Here is a 22,591-nt window from a genome sequence, read left to right as displayed (position 1 = left end):
TTGATTGAGAAGAAGGAAAGCTCACTCGGTCCGAGGGACCGTTTGAGAGAGGGAAGGGTTGAAAGAGACCCGGCCTTTGTGGCCTCCTCAACGGGGAGTAGGTTTGCGAGAACCGAACCTCGGTAAAACAAATCCACGTGTCACTCTCCTTATTTGCTTGCGATTTGTTTTGCGCCCTCTCTCGCGGACTCGTTGATATTTCTAACGCTAACCCGGCTTGTAGTTGTGATTATTTTTGTAAATTTCAGTTTCGCCCTATTCACCCCCCCCTCTAGGCGACTATCAAATACCCACTTGGTTCCTACAACATTTTGGTTAGGACGTGGAACAAGATGCCATACCTCATTTCTCGTGAAGTTGTTGAGCTCCTCTTGCATTGCCAACACCCAATCTGAATCTCTTAATGCGTCTTCCACCCTGTATGGCTCAATAGAAGACACAAAAGAGTAATGTTCACAAAAATGAGTGACACGAGATCGAGTGGTTACCCCCTTATGAATATCACCGAGGATGGAGTTCACGGGGTGATCTCTTTGTATCGCTTGGTGGACTCTTGGGTGAGGCTGTCTTTGACCCTGTTCTTCTTGATCATCTTCCTTATCTTGATTATTGTCATCTCCCCTTTGATCATTGTCCTTCTCTTAAGGTGGCTCATCTTCTTGATCTTCTTCTCTATTGTCTTGAGCCTGATCCTTATCTTGGGTTGGAGGAGATGCTTGATTTGAAGATGATGGTTGATCTTGTGCTTGTGTAGGCTCTTCGGATTCCTTAGGACACACATCCTCAATGGACATGTTCCTTAGAGTGACGCACGGAGCCTCTTCATCATCTAGCTCATCAAGATCAACTTGCTCTACTTAAGGTAGAGCCGGTTGATGGAGTAGCAGGCGGTGTTAATCGCCTCAGCCCAAAACCGGTCCGGAGTCTTGTACTCATCAAGCATGGTCCTCGCCATGTCAAGTAGAGTTCTATTCTTCCTCTCCACTACACCATTTTGTTGTGGTGTGTAGGGAGAAGAGAACTCATGCTTGATGCCCTCATCCTCAAGAAAGCCTTCTATTTGTGAGTTCTTGAACTTCGTCCCGTTATCGCTTCTTATCTTCTTGGTCCTTAATCCAAACTCGTTTTGAGCTCATCTTAAGAATCCCTTTAAAGTCTCTTGGGTTTGAGATTTTTCTTGCAAAAAGAATACCCAAGTGAAGCGAGAATAATCATCCACAATTACAAGACAATACTTACTCCCGCCGATGCTTATGTAAGTGATCAGGCCGAATAGATCCATGTGGAGTAGTTCAAGCGGCCTGTCAGTCGTTATGATGTTCTTGTGTGGATGGTGGGTACCAACTTGCTTCCCTGCTTGACATGCGCTACAAACCATGTCTTTCTCAAAATGAACATTGGTTAGTCCCAAAATGTGTTCTCCCTTTAGAAGCTTGTGAAGATTCTTCATCCCAACATGGGCTAGTCGGCGATGCTAGAGCCAACTCATATTAGTCTTAGCAATTAAGCAAGTATTGAGTTCAGCTCTATTAAAATCAACTAAGTATAGCTGACCCTCTAATACTCCCTTAAATGCTACTGAATCATCATTTCTTCTAAAGACAGTAACACCTATATCCGTAAAAAGACAGTTGTAACCGATTTTGCATAATTGAGAAACTGAAAGCAAGTTATAATCTAAAGAATCTATAAGAAAAACATTGGAAATGGAATGGTCAGGAGATATAGCAATTTTACCAAGTCCTTTGACCAAACCTTGGTTTCCATCCCCGAATGTGATAGCTCTTTGGGGATCATCGTTTTTCTCGTAGGAGGAGAACATCCTTTTCTCCCCTGTCATGTGGTTTGTGCATCCGCTATCAATGATCCAACTTGAGCCCCCGGATGCATAAACCTACAAAATAAGTTTAGGCCTTGTTCTTAGGTACCCAAACGGTCTTGGGTCCTTTCACATTAGAAACAAGCACCTTGGGTACCCAAACACAAGTCTTGGAGCCCTTGTGTTTGCCCCCAACATATTTGGCAACTACTTTGCATGATTTGTTAGTGAGCACATAAGAAGCATCAAAAGTCTTAAATGAAACATTAGGCTCATTTGATGCAATAGGAGATTTCTTTTTAGGCATTTTAACATGAGTAGAATGCCTAGAGCTAGATGCCTCATTCTTATACATAAATGCATGGTGAGAAACAGAATGAGACTTCTTTGCATGAAGTCTCCTAATCTTATGCTCAGGATAACCAGCAGGATATAAAATATAACTGTCGTTATCCTGAGCCATGGGAGCCTTGCCCTTAACAAAATTAGACAATCTTTTAGGGGCATTAAGTTTGACATTGCTTCCCTGTTGGAAACCAATGTCATCCTTAATGCCAGGGCGTCTCCCATTATAGAGCATGCTTCTAGCAAATTTAAATTTTTCATTCTCTATCTCATGCTCATTAATTTTAGCAGTTAGTTGAGCTATGTGATCATTTTGTTCTTTAATTAAAGCTCGGTGATCATGAATAGCATCAACATTAATTGGATGTAGAGGGTTTGCAAGATTTTAATTCATCAATCTTAGCATGTAAAATAGCATTCTCGTCTCTAAGATTGGAAATAGAAGCATTGCAAACATTTAAATCTTTAGCCTTTGAAATTAAACTAGCATTTTCAATTTTAAGGCTAGAAATTGATTCATTCAATTTATCAATCTTAACAATCAAACTAGCATTATCATTTTTAAGATTGACAAGAGAATCATCACAATTATTTAACTTCTCAACCTTAGCAAGTAATTTGACATTCTCAGTTCTAAGGTTAGAGATAGTGTCTTGGCAAGTGCTAAGCTCTTTAAACAAGTTTTCATTTTTCTCTACTTCCTAAGCATAAGCATTTTTAACTTTAACATGCCTTTTGTTTTCCTTAATAAGGAATTCCTCTTGGCTATCCAAGAGTTCATCCTTCTCATGAATAGCACCTATCAATTCATTCAATTTTTCTTTTTGTTGCATGTTTAAGTTGGCAAAAAGAGCAAGCAAATCATCTTCATCATCACTAGATCTATCCTCATCACTAGATGTCGTATATTTAGTGGAGACTCTAGATTTTACCTTCTTCTTTTTGTCGTCCTTTGCCATGAGGCACTTGTGGCCGACGTTGGGGAAGAGGAGGCCTTTGGTGACGGCGATGTTGGCGGTGTCCTCATCGGAGGAGTCGGTGGAGCTCACTCTAGAGTCCCATTCCCGACACACGTGGGCATCACCGCCCTTCTTCTTGTAGTACTTCTTTTCCTTCCTCCTTCCCTTCTTATCGTCGCCCCTGTCACTATCACTAGATATAGGGCATTTAGCAATGAAATGATCGGGCTTACCACACTTGTAGCACACTTTCTTAGAGCGGGGTTTATAATCCTTCCCCCTCCTTTGCTTGAGGATTTGGCGAAAGCTCTTGATGATGAGCGCCATTTCCTCGTTGTCGAGCTTGGAGGCGTCAATGGGGAGCCTACTTGATGTAGACTCTTCTTTCTTTTCTTCCGTCGCTTTGAATGCGACGGGTTGCACCTCGGGTGTGGAGGTGCCACCTTGCTCGACGATTTGTTTGGAGCCTTTGATCATCAACTCAAAGCTCACAAACTTCCCTATAACCTCCTCAGGAGACATTAGCTTATATCTAGGATCACCACAAATTAATTGAACTTGTGTAGGATTACGAAAAACAAGTGATCTTAGAATAACCTTGACCATTTCATGTAGTGCTTCCTCTACCCTGTGTGGCTCAATAGAGGAAACAAAAGAGTAATGCTCACAAAAATGTGCAACACGAGATCTAGTAGTTACCCCCTTATGAATATCGCCGAGGATGGTGTCGACGGGGTGATCTCGTTGGATTGCTTGGTGGACTCTTGGGTGTGGCGGTCTTTGCTCTTCATCCTCCTTGTCTTGCTCATTTGCATCTCCCCCTTGATCATTGCCGTCATCTTGAGGTGGCTTATTTGCTTGATCTTCTCCTTCATCCATTTGAGCATCATCCTCATTTTGAGTCGGTGGAGATGCTTGCGTGGAGGAGGATGGTTGATCTTGTGCATTTGGAGGCTCTTCGGATTCCTTAGGACACACATCCCCAATTGTCATGTTCCTTAGCGCGATGCACGGAGCCTCTTCATTACCTATCTCATCAAGATCAACTTGCTCTACTTGAGAGCCGTTAGTCTCATCAAACACAACGTCACAAGAAACTTCAACTTGTCAAGTGGACTTGTTAAAGACTCTATATGCCCTTGTGTTTGAATCATATCCTAGTAAAAAGCCTTCTACAGTCTTAGGAGCAAATTTAGATTTTCTACCTCTTTTAACAAGTATAAAGCATTTGCTACCAAAGACTCTAAAATATGAAATATTGGGCTTTTTACCGGTTAGGAGTTCGTAAGATGTCTTCTTGAGGATTCGGTGTAGATATAACCGGTTGATGGCGTAGCAGGCGGTGTTGACCGCCTCGGCCCAAAACCGATCCGATGTCTTGTACTCATCAAGCATGGTTCTAGCCATGTCCAAAAGAGTTCTATTCTTCCTCTCCACTACACCATTTTGTTGTGGCGTGTAGGGAGAAGAGAACTCATGCTTGATGCCCTCCTCCTCAAGGAAGCCTTCGATTTGTGAGTTCTTGAACTCCGTCCCATTGTCGCTTCTAATCTTTTTGATCCTCAAGCCGAACTCATTTTGAGCCCATCTCGAGAATCCCTTTAAGGTCTCTTGGGTATGAGATTTTTCCTGCAAAAAGAATACCCAAGTGAAGCGAGAATAATCATCCACAATAACTAGACAGTACTTACTCCCGCCGATGCTTATGTAAGCAATCGGGCCGAATAGGTCCATATGTAGGAGTTCTAGTGGCCTGTCGGTTGTTATGATGTTCTTGTGTGGATGGTGAGCACCAACTTGCTTCCCCGCTTGGCATGCGCTACAAATCCTGTCTTTCTCAAAATGAACATTTGTTAATCCTAAAATGTGCTCTCCCTTTAGAAGCTTATGAAGATTCTTCATCCCAACATGGGCTAGTCGGCGGTGCCATAGCCATCCCATGTTAGTCTTAGCAATTAAGCATGTGTTGAGTTCAGCTCTATCAAAATCTACTAAGTATAGCTGACCCTCTAACACACCCTTAAATGCTATTGAATCATCACTTCTTCTAAAGACAGTGACACCTATATCAGTAAAAAGACAGTTGTAGCCCATTTTGCATAATTGAGAAACGGAAAGCAAATTGTAATCTAATGAATCTACAAGAAAAACATTGGAAATAGAATGGTCAGGAGATATAGCAATTTTACCCAATCCTTTGACCAAACCTTGATTTCCATCCCCGAATGTGATAGCTCGTTGGGGATCTTGGTTTTTCTCATAGGAGGAGAACATTTTCTTCTCCCCTGTCATGTGGTTTGTGCACCCGCTGTCGATGATCCAACTTGAGCCCCCGGATGCATAAACCTACAAAACATGTTTAGTTCTTGACTTTAGGTACCCAAATGGTTTTGGGTCCTTTGGAATTAGAAACAAGAACTTTGGGTACCCAAACACAAGTCTTTGATCCCTTGTGCTTGCCCCCAACATATTTGGCAACTACCTTGCCGGATTTGTTAGTTAATACATAAGAAGCATCAAAAGTTTTAAATGAAATGTCATGATCATTTGATGCACTAGGAGTTTTCTTCTTAGGCAAATTAGCACGGGTTGGTTGCCTAGAGCTAGATGTCTCACCCTTATACATAAATGCATGGTTAGGGCCAGAGTGAGACTTCCTAGAATGAATTCTCCTAATTTTGCTCTCAGCATAGCCGGCAGGGTATAAAATGTAACCCTCGTTATCCTGAGGCATGAGAGTTTTGCCCTTGACAAAGTTAGACAATTTTTTAGGAGGGGCATTAAATTTGACATTGCCTTCCTGTTGAAAGCCAATGCCATCCTTAATGCCAGGGCGTCTCCCTCTATAGAGCATGCTTCTAGCAAATTTAAATTTTTCATTTTCTAAGTCATGCTCGGCAATTTTAGCATCTAATTTTGCTATATGATCATTTTGTTGTTTAATTAAAGCCATGTGATCATGAATAGCATCAATGTTAACATCTCTACATCTAGTACAAATAGAAGTGTGCTCAAAGGTAGATGTAGAGGGTTTGCAAGATTTCAATTCTACAACCTTAGCATGCAATATATCATTTTTAGTTCTAAGGTCGGAAATTGTAGCATTGCAAACATCTAATTCTTTAGCCTTAGCAAGCAATTTTTCATTTTCAATCCTAAGGCTAGCAAGAGACATGTTTAATTCTTCAATCTTAGCAAGCAAATTATCATTATCATTTCTAAGATTAGGAATTGAAACATTACAAGCAATAGAATCAACCTTAGCTAACAAATTAGAATTTTCATTTCTAAGGTTGTTTATAGTCTCATGGCAAGTGCTTAGCTCACTAGATAATTTTTCACATTTTTCAACTTCTAGAGCATAGGCATTTTTAACTTTAACATGCTTTTTGTTTTCCTTGATTAGGAAGTCCTCTTGGGAGTCCAAGAGATCATCCTTCTCATGGATGGCACTAATCAATTCATTTAATTTCTCTTTTTGTTGCATGTTTAAGTTGGCAAAAAGGGTACGCAAGTTATCTTCCTCATCACTAGCATTATCATCACTAGAGGATTCATATCTAGTGGAGGATTTAGATTTAACCTTTTTCTTTTTGCTGTCCTTTGCCATGAGGCACTTGTGGCCGACGTTGGGGAAGAGGAGTCCCTTGGTGACGACGATGTTGGCGGCGTCCTCGTCGTCGGAGGAGTCGCTAGAGCTTTCGTCGGAGTCCCATTCCCGACAAATATGGGCATCGCCGCCCTTCTTCTTGTAGTACCTCTTCTTTTCCTTTCTTCTCCCCTTTTTGTCGTCACCCCTGTCACTGTCACTAGAAATAGGACATTTTGCTATAAAGTGACCGGGCTTACCACACTTGTAGCAAACCTTCTTGGAGCGGGGCTTGTAATCTTTCCCCCTCCTTTGCTTGAGGATTTGGCGGAAGCTTTTGATGACAAGCGCCGTTTCCTCGTTGTCGAGCTTGGAGGCGTCGATGGGTGTTCTACTTGGTGTAGACTCCTCCTTCTTCTCTTCCGTCGCTTTGAATGCGACCGGTTGAGCTTCGGACGTAGAAGGACCGTCAAGCTCGTTGATCTTCCGTGAGCCCTTGATCATAAATTCAAAGCTCACAAAATTCCCGATTACTTCCTCGGGGGTCATTAGTGTATATCTTGGGTTGCCACGAATTAATTGTACTTGAGTAGGGTTAAGGAAAATAAGTGATCTTAAAATAACCTTAACCACCTCGTGGTCGTCCCACTTTTTGCTCCCGAGGTTGCGCACTTGATTCACCAAGGTTTTGAGCCGGTTGTACATGTCTTGTGGCTCCTCCCCTTAGCGAAGACGGAAGCGACCGAGCTCCCCCTCGATCGTTTCCCGCTTGGTGATCTTGGTGAGCTCATCACCCTCGTGCGCGGTCTTGAGCACGTCCCAAACTTCCTTGGCGCTTTTTAATCCTTGCACCTTGTTGTACTCCTCCCTACTTAGAGAGGCGAGGAGTATGGTCGTGGCTTGGGAGTTGAAGTGCTCGATTTGGGCCACCTCGTCTTCATCATAATCCTCATCCCCTACAGATGGTACCTGTGCTCCAAACTCAACAACATTCCATATACTTTTGTGGAGTGAGGTTAGATGAAATTTCATTAAATCACTCCACCTAGCATAATCTTCACCGTCAAAGGTTGGCGGTTTGCCTAATGGAACGGAAAGTAATGGAGTATGTCTAGAAGTGCGAGGGTAATGTAAGGGGATCTTACTAAACTTCTTGCGCTCATGGCGCTTAGAAGTTACGGAGGGCGCGTCGGAGCCGGAGGTAGATGGCGATGAGGTGTCGGTCTCGTAGTAGACCACCTTCCTCATCTTCTTTTTCTTGTCCCCACTCCGATGCGACTTGTGGGAAGAGGCTTTCTTCTCCTTCCCCTTTCCCTTTTTGCGGGACTCTTCCGATGAAGCTTTCCCGTGGCTTGTAGCGGGCTTGTCGGTTGTCGCCGGTCTCCATCTCTTTCTTGGCGTGTTCTCCCGACATCACTTCGAGCGGTTAGGCTCTAATGAAGCACCGGGCTCTGATACCAATTGAAATTCGCCTAGAGGGGGGGTGAATATGGCGAAACTGAAATTCACAAAGTTAATCACAACTACAAGCCGGGTTAGCGTTAGAAATATAATTGAGTCCGCGAGAGAGAGTGCAAAACAAATCGCAAGCGAATAAAGAGTGTGACACGCGGATTTGTTTTACCGAGGTTCGATTCTCGCAAACCTACTCCCCGTTGAGGTGGTCACAAAGACCGGGTCTCTTTCAACCCTTTCCCTCTCTCAAACGGTCCCTCGGACCGAGTGAGCTTTCTCTTCTCAAATCAACCGGGAACAAAACTTCCCCGCAAGGATCACCACACAATTGGTGTCTCTTGCCTTGGTTACAATTGAGTATTGATCACAAGAAAGAATGAGAAAGAAGAAAGCGATCCAAGCGCAAGAGCTCAAAAGAACACGACAAATCTCCCTCACTAGTCACTAATGCTTTTGTGGAATTGGGAGAGGATTTGATCACTTGAGTGTGTCTTGTATTGAATGCCTAGCTTTTGTAGGTGGTTGGAAGGTGGAAAACTTGGATGACTTGAATGTGGGGTGGTTGGGGGTATTTATAACCCCAACCACCGAACTAGTCGTTTGGTGGAGGCTGTCTGTCGCATGGTGCACCGGACAGTCCGGTGCGCCAGCCACGTCACCAGGCCGTTGGGTTCCGACCGTTGGAGCTCTAACTTCTGGGCCCGCCTAGATGTCCGGTGGCACACCGGACATGCACTATAGAGTGTCCGGTGTGCCACTTCGCGCGTGCCTGACTTCTGCGCGCTCTGGCGCGCATTTAATGCCTCTGCAGGTGACCGTTGGCGCGAAGTAGCTGTTGTCCCGCTGGCTCACCGGACAGTCCGGTGAATTATAGCGGAGCGAATTCCCGAAGCTGGCGAGTTCCTGAGACGCCCTTCCTTGGAGCACCGGACACTGTCCGGTGTACACCGGACAGTCCGGTGAATTATAGCGAAGCGTCTCTGGATTTTCCCGAAGGTGAAGAGTTCAGCGTGAAGTCCCCTGGTGCACCGGACACTGTCCGGTGGCACACCGGACAGTCCGGTGCGCCAGACCAGGGCACACTTCGGTTATCCGTTGCTCTCTTTGTTGAACCCAATTCTTGGTCTTTTTATTGGCTAAGTGTGAACCTTTGGCACCTGTATAACTTATGCACTAGAGCAAACTTAGTTAGTCCAATTATCTGTGTTGGGCAATTCAACCACCAAAATCAATTAGGAAATAGGTGTAAGCCTAATTCCCTTTCAGCGGCCTGGCCAGCACGGTTTACAAAACCGTTCCATTGGTAAAAACCGCCCCACCGGTAATGGTAAAAACCGGTAAAAACCGACCGGTTTGACCAATTCAAATCAATTTGAATTTGAACCGGTTTACCGGTGAAAAACCAGCGAAAAACCGCTCTAAACCGCCGGTTAATCGCGAAACTAACCGGTTTTGCTATTTTTTATAGAAAAAATGGAAAATTTTGACAAGATTTATTTGTAGTTTGCTCAATTCACATTGCACAGTAAATATTAATTAATCTACACAACATGTATTCACCAAAATAACATATAATATACATATGCAACCACAAACTCCAGTTCTCATGCAACAAACAATCAGCGAACTTCGCAATACTCAAATACAAGTTCTTTTACAACTCTCCAACGATGCAATGACACATAGGTCGACTTATTTCACAATACTCGCATGTTTATCTCGAGTCATAGTGATAGTACTCAGGCATATTGGAAGGATCGTGATATTATTCCAATCCATTATATTGATAGTGATAGGTCTAAATATATAAGATACATTAGCGAGAAAACAAGAACGACAAATAAATATTTATCTACAAAGCAAAAAAATAAACATACCGGTATATGTGTTTCGTGTTTATGTATTGCATGTGCACCTCACCAAGTGTTGACTTTTCTCTTGATAAGCAAATCTTAGAAACACATATAAAAGAACTAGAGCTAAGGGTTCTAGATTGAATCTTGTTTAGACGGATAGTTATTAGAAGAACCGAAGCTACTTGATCTACGGATTCTATTTTGGATAGGAAATGAAACCGAAATTGACCACTAAATGCCTAAACTGGATTTGAGCTACGAGTTTATCTTCACATATAACATCTTCACATATAGCATATAATAGTAAACAAGACTAATGTTGTCTAAATTGACCACTAAATACTCAATTTTGGCATTAAATCCGGTTTTTCGGCAAAAATTAACGGTTTACCAGTCTCAAATAACGGTTTACCGGTCCCAAAAAACGGTTTACCAGCGGTTTTCGGTTTTATGAATTTTTTTAAATTTTTTGAATTCCAAACGAATTTTGAAAAAAAAACCCGGTGGTTTACCGAAACCGTATCCCGGCGGTTTCGGTAAACCGACCAGTTTACCCTTGGTTTTTAGCGGTTTTGTAAACCATGCTGGCCAGTATCCCGCGCCGGCCGGCCCTGCGAAACAACGCGCAAGACACGGCAACCGCGGCCATCACCCTCGGCACACCGAGACCGACGCGCCAGCCCGGACGCCGCGGCTCCCTGCCCACGCCGCGCAGCTCGGCGCCCTCCTCCCCACGCCGTTGGGGGACCGCGGTATGATGCAACCGACGTCCGGAGGGATGGCGGTCGCCGTCCTCCCGTGGGCAGGTCCAGCCGCCGGGTACTACTCGGGCCCTTATTTACCATCTGATCCCCAGGCAGAGACAGTGTCATATAGAGAGGTAGAGAGGTCCCTGCATCAGATATGGTTCTTCATCTTCGTGTTCGTGGCGCTGTGCTTGCTCTTGTTCTGACTCTGGAGCAGGGCTGCGCGGCTGCGCATGTCTCCCTCTGACTGTTCGTTTCCAAGTTTTTTGAAAATATTATTTATTTTTTTTATAATTAGAGATACTTTATAGTTTATTGTTTAAAAAACCGGATAAGACAAATAGTCAAATATAATATCTAAAAAGTCAAAACGTCATCTATTCTGGGATTTTGGGAGAAGGGAATTTAAAGGGTTCGGGGTACAATACGAATATGATACGGCAGCGACGTATGTGCGTAGGGTCATGTAAATGTAGTGGAGCTTTGGTTGACTGCGTTCAAGATGCTAAATTGAAAATCAGTTTCTGAATTATGAACCTAGAAAGAAGAAACCAGTTTCGAAACTGCAAAGGACCCTTGAGATATCAGAAACCATTGTCCACATGTTCAAGTTGCCATGAATGGTATTCTTTTTGTGCATACATTGCAGACGTTTCGAGTTAATTGCTGCATTGCTGGTTACATTACGTCAGCAATGCAGCAATTACATGACTCCCTGTGCCGAAAGAACATCACCTTGATTCAAAACGGCACTTATTAAGATCTACGATCCATCTTCTGTCACCTTGTGTCACGCCACCTTTGTATACATGAACCTATCCCTGCCGATTTTCCACCTGATTAATCCGGATGAGGATGTTCCCAGAGCGAGGTTCTTCTTCAGTCCACTGGAGTGAATTCTTTTCCACATACTTCATCACCTGTCATATTCAAACAGTCAGCTCAGGTGAAGACCTAATTACACATCATGTCCCCATTCAATGGAAGACAAAGAAGGATGAAGGCAAAATTGCATGAAACATAAGGATTAATCATGGTGACAGAACACCATTATACAAGACCTGCATATTGACTATGCGCAGATATATGTTAAAGATTTAGCATGTTTTATTTATTAATTCCTGTGTTACAAAATATGTAATGTTTCCTTGACACACTTTGTCTGCAGACATTTTCTATATAGCTATGGGAAAGAGGGGTCGAAATGATATTTTTGATAAGATACTGTACAAAGTGCAAAACAGAATGAAGTAAAATGTTGGTATGAACCGTTTTACTAATATCATAATGAAGTAGGAGTTTTATGTCAATATTAAATTTTCGGATGAAAACTCAAAGTACAACCCAAGGATTTACTTCAAAATCATTCATCCAGCTAAGCGGCAGGTACGGTGCAAAAATCAGAAGTAATAGTTAGCCAGCAGATTCCCACCTTTCTTCTTCTTTGTCCCATCTTGAAACTGCTGTCGTCAATACCAATAATAACTCTCAGGTAATCAAAAGCTGCAAGCACGAAACATCAGAGAAATAAGATAATTCCCAACAGAGGAACTGATAAACTCAGAGTCATGAACCAATATTACATGGAATGTTTGCCAACTGTTTAAGATGGAGTCTCAAGAGATTAGATACATTTCCTGCATCTTGTTTGCGCAGATCAAGACAAAATTCATTTTTTGACTCTGTTTCCCTGTAAGAAACAGATAACTTGATCTTATAAGTACACATTCTGAGGCTACAAAAATAATAAACAGTCCAATAACTCCATTCGACATAAACATCACTTACCTGGGCTTGATAATCTCCCTAGCAGATTTCTCATCAGCGAGTCGAGCCATCTGATAATAGCGCTTGCCCTTGATGTCCAAAGAGTATTTCAGTTAGTAATATGTGTTCTTGAATTCTTATCTCTATGTAGCCAGCATAATAAAACAAACTGACAAAACCTTCTCATGTTTTATGTTTAATAATTATGACCACAAGTCACAACATCCACCTTTTTATTAGAATCGTGTAGCTCTAAGGTAATAAGCTGGCCAACCAAATCTTCAACATGTAATGTCCACCCATTACCCCCCCCCCCCCCCCCCCCCCCCAAAAAAAAAGGTGTGGCACTTACTTCCTGTATAAGATAATCGACTTCTTTCTGGTTACCCTCCCTGAAAGCATCAGCAGCCTGCAATTTCATAATATATTTACTGGAAACAACTTAAACAAAGGACATCATATGTGTTCTAAAAAACAAACATCATCTTGGAACCTTCTCATAGTACTGCTTCATCATAAACCAGTGCTGCTTTGCAGCCCTGCGGTAGTTCTGGTATTCGTCCTCATTCATAGACGGTGCTACATATAAACACGGACTCAAAATAAGTTAAACATTCCTCTATGATACATAGCATATATTTTAAGCTATCGAAAAGGTTGTATTATGATTGGTTTTATCTGTTCACATTAAAGATCTTACATTGTTCGTCTTCAAGTCTACACAGCAAACACGTTACAGGCTTAGGGCATGTTTGGAAGCAAAGTATTTCAAAACCATGATTTTAGAATACTATGATTTTAAAATGTCATGACATAACTGTATTAACTTTTAGGGCGTGTTCGGAGACAAAGTATTTCAAATCATGGTAATTAGCATACATGAGTCAGAAGCTAGTCATAGTAACAAACTTTGGGTTAGAGTGAAGTTTCAAATACTCCAAAAATACCAAAGTAACTACTAAACCATGATATTCAAAACAGAGTTTTTTACAAGCTAGCCAAACACCTCTTGGCAAAAAATACCATAGTATTCTCCAATACCATGGTTTAGCCCTAAAACTCCAAAAATATTTTGCTTTCAAACACCCCCTTAACTGAATATGTTGGTGCAAAAGATTGAAAATGTAAAAAACAGCAGACAACTGGACCAAGATTTTGTACTCAGTATGCTTCTCATATAGAATGTATAATAACGGAATAACCTAAATTCTGAAAACAAAGAGAGCACTAGTATGCTGAGTATACCTTTGCTACCTATGATAATGTTGATGGGAAACTCAGTAGAATATGTTGGAACGTCCTCAAGAGGTTTCAGGACTGGTTTCTGATGTGGGACTCTGTTTCGGTTTGCGCCCAATCCATATCGTTTTAATTTTGGCTCCTCCTCCAATCGTTCAGGTACAGTGAAGATTGCTTCTATCACCTCTTCTGCAGAAATCTTTGGCTTTGACCTCTGCATTCCCTCTATTGACTGTGAGCCTAAGCAACTTCCCTTTGGAACAGAACATTCCACTGCCAAATCCTGCACCATCAATATATTACAGTTCACAATCATTCCAAACAACTATACCAACCGAAACAAATGCTGAATGCATGAAAATTCATATATCAACTAGCACAGAAGTTGGCTGGCACTGAGATACCATTTTAAAATTAAAAGGACACAACGACAAATTCTATGCCGTATCAAGCTAAAAAGCATGGACCCAATCGGTATATGCTAAGATCAATATATCAGCACAAGAAATGGTGAACACTGATCAATCCAATCTGGCAAAAAAGAAATGAAGTAAAATGCTATACTCAGAGTTCAGGTCAATGAAACACCAAACATGTAATAAAGAATCACAATATGTAAAGAACAAACAGTCCTCAGAGGAATTCAGATGAATATTACAGAGCCATTAACATGTAGCACATATACAGGAATGCAGTTCAAAAGTATATACAGGTGAAGAGGGTCGAAGTAGTCTTACTTGTATCGCATTATGTTTGCTTTCGGCCTTTTTGTCTAGATCTTTTTCAGAAAATGACATCAATTCCTCCATGCTCTGCATACAACAGCACAACTCTATTAGTGGGCCAATAAGAAATGAAATAACAAATTGAAATATATATGCACAGCCATGGTTATTAAAACGTCGTTTAAACGACGATTAAGCGTCGTTTAAACGCTAAAACGTGATTAGTGGCTGGAACGTCTGCACGTTTTTCAAAAACCGCGTAGAACGTCCGTTCTGGACGTTTAAACGACGTTAAAACGCCAGAACGTCCGTTCTGGACGTTTTTGCTGTTTTGTGGACGTTCTACGCGCCTGTATACCAGTGGGCCTTAATGGGCCGCCTTTACCCACCCAGCCGGCCTGCTATCCACCGCGCCCAAGAGCAGCCAGAGGCCTTGCGCGCTCCAGCCATCGCGCGCAGACGCTCCAGCCGCCAGGAGCCGCCAGACGCCGTCGGCCGCTCTCCAGGGCTCCAGGTATGCCGCCCCCTCCTCCATCCTCCCTCCTCCATCCACCCTCCAGGTAGGCCGCTCTCCAGGGCTCCAGGTATGCCGCCCCCTCCTCCATCCTCCCTCCTCCCTCCTCCATCCGCCCTCCAGGTATGCTGTCGCCGTCGGCCGCCCTCCAGAATCCAGATAGATTAGCTGTAGTGCTGAATCCCTTGGCTGCTGATTCCCTTAGTATAACCAGTGTGATAAACTTGAATCCCTTGGGCCTTGGCTGCTGATGTTCATAAACTGCTTAGTATAACCCAGCATCACAACCCAGCAACGAATTTCAATTGCAAATTTGCAATGGCAACAAAGTGTGGCAGTGTTGCAGGCTACTGTGTGTTGCTGATGTTCATTCCACTGTGTGTTGCACTGTTGCAGCTAAAGTGTGGGCTGTGTGGCAGTGAATTTCAATTGCAATGGCAGTGAATTTCAATTGCAGGCTACTGTGTGTTGCTAATGCTATTTGGTTTGTGAACTCAACTTATGTATGAATTTATTCTATATTTGAAATTCTATGTAAAGTCTGAAAAGACGTTTCAACGTTCGTTTAAACGTTTAAACTTTGAAAAGTTGGTTCATAACGTTTTAACGTTTTACCGTTTTAATAACCATGTGCACAGCTATATTAGTAAGCCAAGAGGAAAATGTAATAACAGATGACACTATGCCCTATATCATTTGGAGTTTAATTATGTTTTGGTTGCAAAACTTGTGCGTAATAGTTGTATAAGCTTGCTTTAGGTTCTCCACCAGTCTCAGTGGTTTGCAACATGCACTACGGGAACCCTCTCGTAGGAGTGTTGTGTAACTCAATTCCTCTTAATGAAACATTTGCTAAGGCATCACCAAGGCATGTTCTCGAAAAAAAACTCTAAACGATAAAGCCTAAATGCTAAACCCTTTCACTATATTTGTGACAGTTAGGAGTGGCAGAAAATATATAATAAAAAACAATTTCATCAGTACCTTCTTAATATCATATCCACAGCTGCCTGCAAAATGAAATTTAAAACAATCAAGACATTTCTTGGTATATGAAATGAATGGGTGAAAATACAGGTCAGGTAGAAGACATGCTAACCTAGAACTTCATGGATCAATTCTTTACTGAGCTTAAATCCTTCACCAAGCATGCAAAACAGAAACTCCTCAACATCCCTGTTATTCAAAGTCTCTCTCCTCGGTGCAGAGTCAGATTCATCAGATGTCACCTTAAAATCATCCCGCATGTACTCTGGCAGTTCAACCCTAAGAGGTTTGCCTTTTTTTGATGCTCTACTCGCTGTTGTTGTAGCCCTGATAGACTCTTTTCTTAACATGCTGGAGACAGTACCAAATGCAGCACTAGACTTATGCAGATTTTCAGGCATTTTTGTGTGATCTGAATTCTCGAAATGATTTTCTTCAACTGCCTGCTCAGTACGGAGAAGAGTTCTTGGTTGGCTTGAATTGTCCATACAGTTTTCTTCAACTGCCTTGTCAGTATGGGAAAGGTTAGCCTCGACACTTGACTCAACATCTTTGGTATGAGGCAATGAATGTTGAAGGTCGTATAAGAAATCTCCAGCTTTGTTAACATCGCCATTTGCTTTGATATATGCATCAGCTATATCATCAAGTGAAAAGGAACTGCTGAACATATCAAGCAATGTACCAAGTGCCCTGGTTTCATCATCACTGGATGAGGTCAGTGCCTGGGATAGATCCATGGTGAGGACCTTCCCAAAAGGGTACCTCTTATGAACTGTCAGACCTGCCCAACAAAAGAAGTGTTTATCACATGATAAGTATGACAGAGTATAGCATTACTGTTATCACTTATCAGCACACAAAAGAATTGTAAACAAATATTGTTGAGTTGCTTAAATACATGATAAAGTGCCAATTTCATGGTAAACTTATTTATATACTACACTAAACAAGCTAACAAACTAAGCTTAGCAGAAAATGTTCAATACGATATGATAACCTGTTGTGTTTTGTAGTTCTTCCAAGGTGCTTTTTGGTTTGAGGAAATGGTGCAAGAACCACTTGTGCTGTTGTGCATAGGTATAATAGCAAAATTGAAGGTATCAAACAAACTCAAAGCAGTCTGTGCAAAGTACAAAGTATTTGCCTTTGGTCATAATTTCTGGACAGCAACGTCTAATCCTTGAAGAATTTATATGCTATTAGAAGTCATCACAGATAAGCATGAAGGATCACAGCAAAAGCATGATAAGGATTCCTCTCAAACACATTCATCAACTAATCACACATTAATGAAAACGTTATCTACGGACATAAATACTGTCAAAATTGGCATAGAATGATCAGGACCAGGAAAGGGAACATAGAGTTGCCTCCTGAACTAAGTAACATGACCGACAACCAAAATGTTAAAATAACCCCACATGTAAAAAATTGAAAAGAGAGGAAAGAATCCAAGCAACATGGCAAAATTGGACATCACTCTGTCAGTTTGTCTCTGCATGGTTCAAGCACAGGTAGATGAGCAATAAACTCCTAGTGGACAGATGATCATCACACTCCAATGCAGATGTGCAAGCAATGTTGCAGCCCTACCATACCCAAACTACAAAATACATCGGCCGGAAGAGTCGAATAAGAGAGGAATCCAAGCGTCAGAAATACTAGCATAGTAGCATGTCATGATAGAGTACGCAAATAACCAACAAATGACAGCAACCACATCTTCACGCATCTTACAAAATTAGGGCCCAACATGTTAACATAAATGAAAAAATAAACTGTGAAAAATCAAATGATCGATCAAGAGTTCAACCAAGGAAATCGCGAGTTGAGCACAAGGGCCGTAGTAAAGCAGACAGAAACGGCATTGCCCAGACTCAGTATCCTGGGCAGCAAAATGTTTACAAGTTACCCAAAAACGGGGGAAAACACTATAAGCTACCTGCTCCGGTGCGGGTGCCTTCTAATAAGAGAATCCACACCCAAACCCTCCAATGTCGAATCAAACGACCACGGGTGAACACACAACACGAGCACCAAAACTGAAATCGAGCGCAGGCTGGAAACTAAAATCAGAGAAATTACAAAACAGCATGACCACCCAGACTCAGAGTCCTTGGGCAGCAAAATGTTTACAAGTCACCCAAAAACGGGGGAAAACACTATAAGGTACCTGCTCTGGTGTGGGTGCCTTCTAATAAGAGAATCCACACCCAAACCCTCCAATGACGAGTCAAACGACCAACGGGTGAACACACAACACGAGCACCAAAACTGAAATCGGAGAAATTACAAAACAGCATGACCTCTCAACACCGATGCAGCCCCCCCCCCCCCCCCCCCCCCCCCCCAAAAAAAAAACAAAAAAAAAACAGAAACGAGCCGGAGATACCTACACTTAGCTAAACAACCGCGGGACACCATGGCGGAGCAAAGCGCACGAGATCAACCTCCGCCCCCAAACAAAGCAAGGCCGCAGTGGGGTTCTAGTGCATTCTACAAGGTTCGGGAGTGAGTGAGGGAGGGAGGGGGCTTACGGCTTGTAGGGACGACCCTCGCCGCACGCGGGCCGCTCCACAGCACACTCCGCCCCCGCTGCTGCTCGCCGCGGCCCTTTCCTGTTGCTTGTTGGTTTCGCGTGTACGCTGGGGACTTTAAAGGGAGAAAGAAGTGGTCTGGCCCACCTGGAAGTGGTGGTCGAAGTTAAATCGAGGGCGGAAGGCGTTTTAATTCGGGGATACGATGGATCCGTCGTGGTCTATTGAGGTCTAGGTGTTCATCCGTAATTCCGATTTGGGGCCCTCCCGCTCCGCCTTTCCCCCATTTTGCCGCTGTTCGTATGGTGATAGGGTGATGGCTGTCATTCGGTTTGGGTTCACTGTACCTTTAACGGTCTCAAGTTTCCAGCATGGAAACACGAGAATCAAAAGAAATTATCAGTTGTTTTCGAACGAGGGATTGTCAATAATGTCCCGATCCTCGGATTACCGATGATAAGTCTCCATCAAACCTGGGTTGGGGTCCTATTTCGATTTGTATTACTAAAGATTCTGAAATCTGGATTATATGGCATGAAAAGGAATTAAAGATTTTAAGAGTTTGCCTCACTATTTTGCATGCCTGTTTGGATAGTGTACAGATATTTTTATCAGAATCCCAAAATCTTTGACACGGCCCTTGAAAAGGATAGAAGTGTTACAAAATATTGTTGTGATCAATTCAACCCCAAGGGACACACCCCTTGGGTAGTACCCTTACAGTTGTATATATTCACAAACTCTCTACAATAAAGCAACTGTTACTGTCATTTGTCTCTGTCCTTTCTCCCTTTACCACTGAGCACTGCAAAATAGTTCAACACGTTATCAGCATTGTCTCAAAGGGAAATCAGAGGAAGAAGGAAGAACACTTGTTGTTCTTGACAAGAACAATAACAGCAATCTGCAAATCAACAGCAAGGTATGGAGCATACCATTTCCATGCGCATACGTCGTATGCACGAAGTTCTACACACTGTTGATGATGCGATGTTGGAGGCGTTCGCCACTGGGCAAGCCGCAGCGCTTCCACCAGTGCACTGTGCACGAGATCCCTAAACGCCGCGTGCAAGTGCAAAACGTGCACTTCTGCGTGCTGCATGGGTGGGCAGCGGTCGTCCCACTGCCGGTGGTGGAGTGCGGCCTCCCCACTGCATCCCCGTCACCACCGGTGCTGGTGGTTGACGCGGGGTCGTCTGCATCTGCCCCCATGAAAGTCGATTTGGCGGCACCACCGCCGCCTCCACCCACTGCAGGGGCAGTTGAACGTCGTTCCCCTTTGCCGCCGGCATCGGTGCTTGTTGGAACCATCGCTTCCCGTCGTGGACAGCCCCCTCGCGTCGTCGACGCTCCACGAGGACGCGTCATCTTCACTGGCCACCGCCCAAACGGGGTGGCCCTATCTTCCTACCCCAATGGGAGGGCCTAATGGCCCTCTGTCCGGCCAGTGGCGGTTGCCATCACGACGGCCGGTTGGGGGGAGGGGGTGGGGGAGTGGGATCGCCTGGAACATCAAGGTCGGCCTAGGCGCGGGCGAGGCCATCGCGCGGGCAAACGGTGGGACTCGGCCAAGAGCGAGCAGCACCGCGACTCGGGCCAAGCGAGTGCCACGCTAGCTCCCTAGAGCGGCCACGGATCTGCCCTATGGCGGGCGTGCCTCCCTGCGCAGTACAGCTCACAGCGCGGTCTCCTGGCGAGGCCGCGGCGGCCCAGGGTGCGGGTACCGGCCGGCGGTGCGAGGTTGCGGCGACCCGGACGCGGGCACTGGCCGGTGGTGACCCGGACGCGGGCACTGGCCGGCGGTGCGAGAACTCGGCGGCCATGCGGATGCACGGCTCCCTGCGTGGGTCGCGTGCTCGACGTGGGCAACGCCGGCCTAGGCGCGCGGTGCTGCTCCCCGGCGTGGAGCAGAAGGCGTGCTTCGGCCACGACCGCGCACCACCGCGGCTCAGGCAAGGCGCGCGGGTGCACGGAGGACTCCAGCCAGGCACACACGCTGGCTCCCTGGCAGTCAACGGCGGATGGCTTCCTGGCGGCGGCTCGGGAGTGTTCCCTGGTGGCGACGGCGGCTAGGGCGATTAGGGTTGGCAAACCCTAACCGCCCCCATTTAAAATGGGTGTGCTGGCTTCTGATGGGCCGCCTGGGCCGGCCAGCCAGGCTGGGCCGGCGTGCAGGCCACCAGGCCGCTGCCTGGTCCGCCTGGCAGGCCGCCTGGGTTACTTTCAGGAGCCCAATATGGCCTGTTTTATCATTTTAATTCTGAAATTTCAGTATAAGACTATGTTTTATATGTCATTTCAGTTCAAACTTATCTTAGTCGTCTAAATTCGTTATTTAGACTGCATATATTGTACAGACCTGTCTGTTTTATTGTGAATATAGTAGACTTTAGTTTGTGAATTATTTTTGTATTTACATTTATAATTCACATATCTCTACTTGCTATTATTTTCGCATTCTTTTATGTTTGCATATAAATATAGCATTTATTAAGTTCATACTTAATAATACTCATGCAAAATAAAATTACCTTATTTTGGATTAAGGGCATAGGGAGATAGAGTCCTAAGCAATGGCTGTGCTAAATTCTTTATAGAGTTTAGTAGCCCAGAGACCGTGCTTCAGGCAGCATTTTAAATGCCTATCTCTATGAGGTCTACATATTTCGGGATGGATACCTATACGTGCTATCCAAAATAACAGGATATGAAGTTCTTGAATATTACTTTGATAATTAATCGAGCATGGGTAGTGGAGATCTAAGCATTGGTTGCGGTTTGTTCATCCATGAACTTATCAGCCCAGAGACCGTGCTTTTAGGCAGCAAGTTTCTTGCCCACTACTAGGAGATCTACCTTATTAATTTGAGGATTATCTATACAATGCTCACTAATATTCAAAGTATTTATTCAATTAGAAGGTTTGGAACCTTCAGACAACTCATATCACATGTAATTTTAAGGTTTTTGCATTTGAACTTACAACATCACCATTGTGACTATTAATTTATGCGTAAATTAATGGATGTACATGGTCATGAATGTAGGAACATGTCAACTAAAAAGTTCGAGGCACTCACCCTTGATGGGCATAACTACCCAACTTGGGCTTCAGATATTGAAATAACTTTTGCTTCTTGTGGGATCATTGATGCTATAGCAACACCTATCACGGGTACTGCTCTAGCAAATGAAGTGAAAAAGAACACAACACTTTTCCTTTTGAGGCTTTATATCCATAAGGACCTTAAGTAGGAGTACCTTATGGAGAGATGCCCTCAGAACTTGTGGAAAGCTCTTAAAGAGTGCTATGAACAGCAGAAGGAACTCATATGGCCGTCAGCCAACCATGAGTGGAACCACCTTCGACTGCAAGATTTTAAATGTGTTGCAGAATATAATCATGCTCTTCATAGTATTTGTTCCAAATTGAAGTTTTGCAAGAAAGAGGCCTCTGAAGCAGACAAGATAGAAAAGACTCTATCTACCATGCTTCTAGAGGATAGGATATTGCATCAGCAGTATCGCTCTAGCAATTTCCAGAGATATTCTCAACCTATACACACATTGACCCAAGCAGAAAAACGCCATAAGCTTCTTCTAAAGAATGCTCAGCAGCGCCCTCCTGGGACTGCCCCTGTAACACCCTGAATTTGGGGGTATAAAATTTCTTTCTTATGATCATCCAAATTTAGGTGTTACTCTTCTCTATCTCACTCTAGCTTCACTCTCTCTCTAGTTTTCTCCCTCTCTTCTTCTTTTAATTAGAGTTAGTGGTATTAGAGAAGGATTATTTATTTTATTTTGCCCAAAACCTATGAGTCATGGAATGTTGCATCATATTGAGTCTAAATATCCTTTGAATTGTTGCATATATTTGATTTGGTTTGAATTTGAAACTTGATTTGAATTTGACTTGAAAACCCTAAAGAAAATAAATAGAAAAGCAATTAGAAATTCCCTAGAAATAGAAAATGCCATTTCAGCCTAGGTCGGCCCACTTAGCCCAGCCCACGCGCGCGAGCCCGCGCCCGCGCGCCCCCTGTGCCT

At 43.6% G+C, this 22,591-nt stretch overlaps 1 protein-coding gene and 1 long non-coding RNA gene across 4 annotated transcripts; both read right to left on the bottom strand.

Annotated features, from left to right (window-relative positions):
• Positions 1-11,324: 11,324 nt before the first annotated feature.
• Positions 11,325-18,870, bottom strand: LOC100192866 (uncharacterized). Of its 3 annotated transcripts, none has more exons than XM_020551269.2 (11): positions 18,401-18,794; positions 16,114-16,785; positions 15,999-16,024; positions 14,513-14,587; positions 13,782-14,058; positions 13,030-13,115; positions 12,889-12,945; positions 12,558-12,625; positions 12,353-12,459; positions 12,202-12,272; positions 11,325-11,689 (listed from the first exon to the last, which is right to left on the bottom strand). In XM_020551269.2, exons 1-11 carry the CDS (start codon positions 18,426-18,428, stop codon positions 11,585-11,587), a joined length of 1,572 nt encoding a protein of 523 aa, XP_020406858.1. In that variant the 5' UTR covers positions 18,429-18,794; the 3' UTR covers positions 11,325-11,584. The 3 variants fall into 3 exon arrangements, with proteins under 3 accessions (XP_020406858.1, XP_035822535.1, NP_001345523.1); XM_035966642.1 differs by having other exon boundaries at positions 17,002-18,418; NM_001358594.1 differs by having other exon boundaries at positions 11,353-11,689; positions 18,542-18,870.
• Positions 18,871-19,146: 276 nt separating this feature from the next.
• On the bottom strand, positions 19,147-20,621 carry LOC103653834 (uncharacterized). Its single transcript, XR_565747.1, has 2 exons — positions 19,477-20,621; positions 19,147-19,346 (listed from the first exon to the last, which is right to left on the bottom strand). It is a non-coding gene; the product is annotated as an uncharacterized lncRNA (long non-coding RNA).
• Between the last annotated feature and the right edge of the window lie 1,970 nt (positions 20,622-22,591).

This window comes from Zea mays, chromosome 4, assembly GCF_902167145.1.
Source record: "Zea mays cultivar B73 chromosome 4, Zm-B73-REFERENCE-NAM-5.0, whole genome shotgun sequence".
Classification (NCBI taxonomy): domain Eukaryota; kingdom Viridiplantae; phylum Streptophyta; class Magnoliopsida; order Poales; family Poaceae; genus Zea; species Zea mays.
The sequence above is the reverse complement of the archived record's forward strand: the minus strand, read 5'-3'. Positions and strand labels throughout refer to the sequence as shown.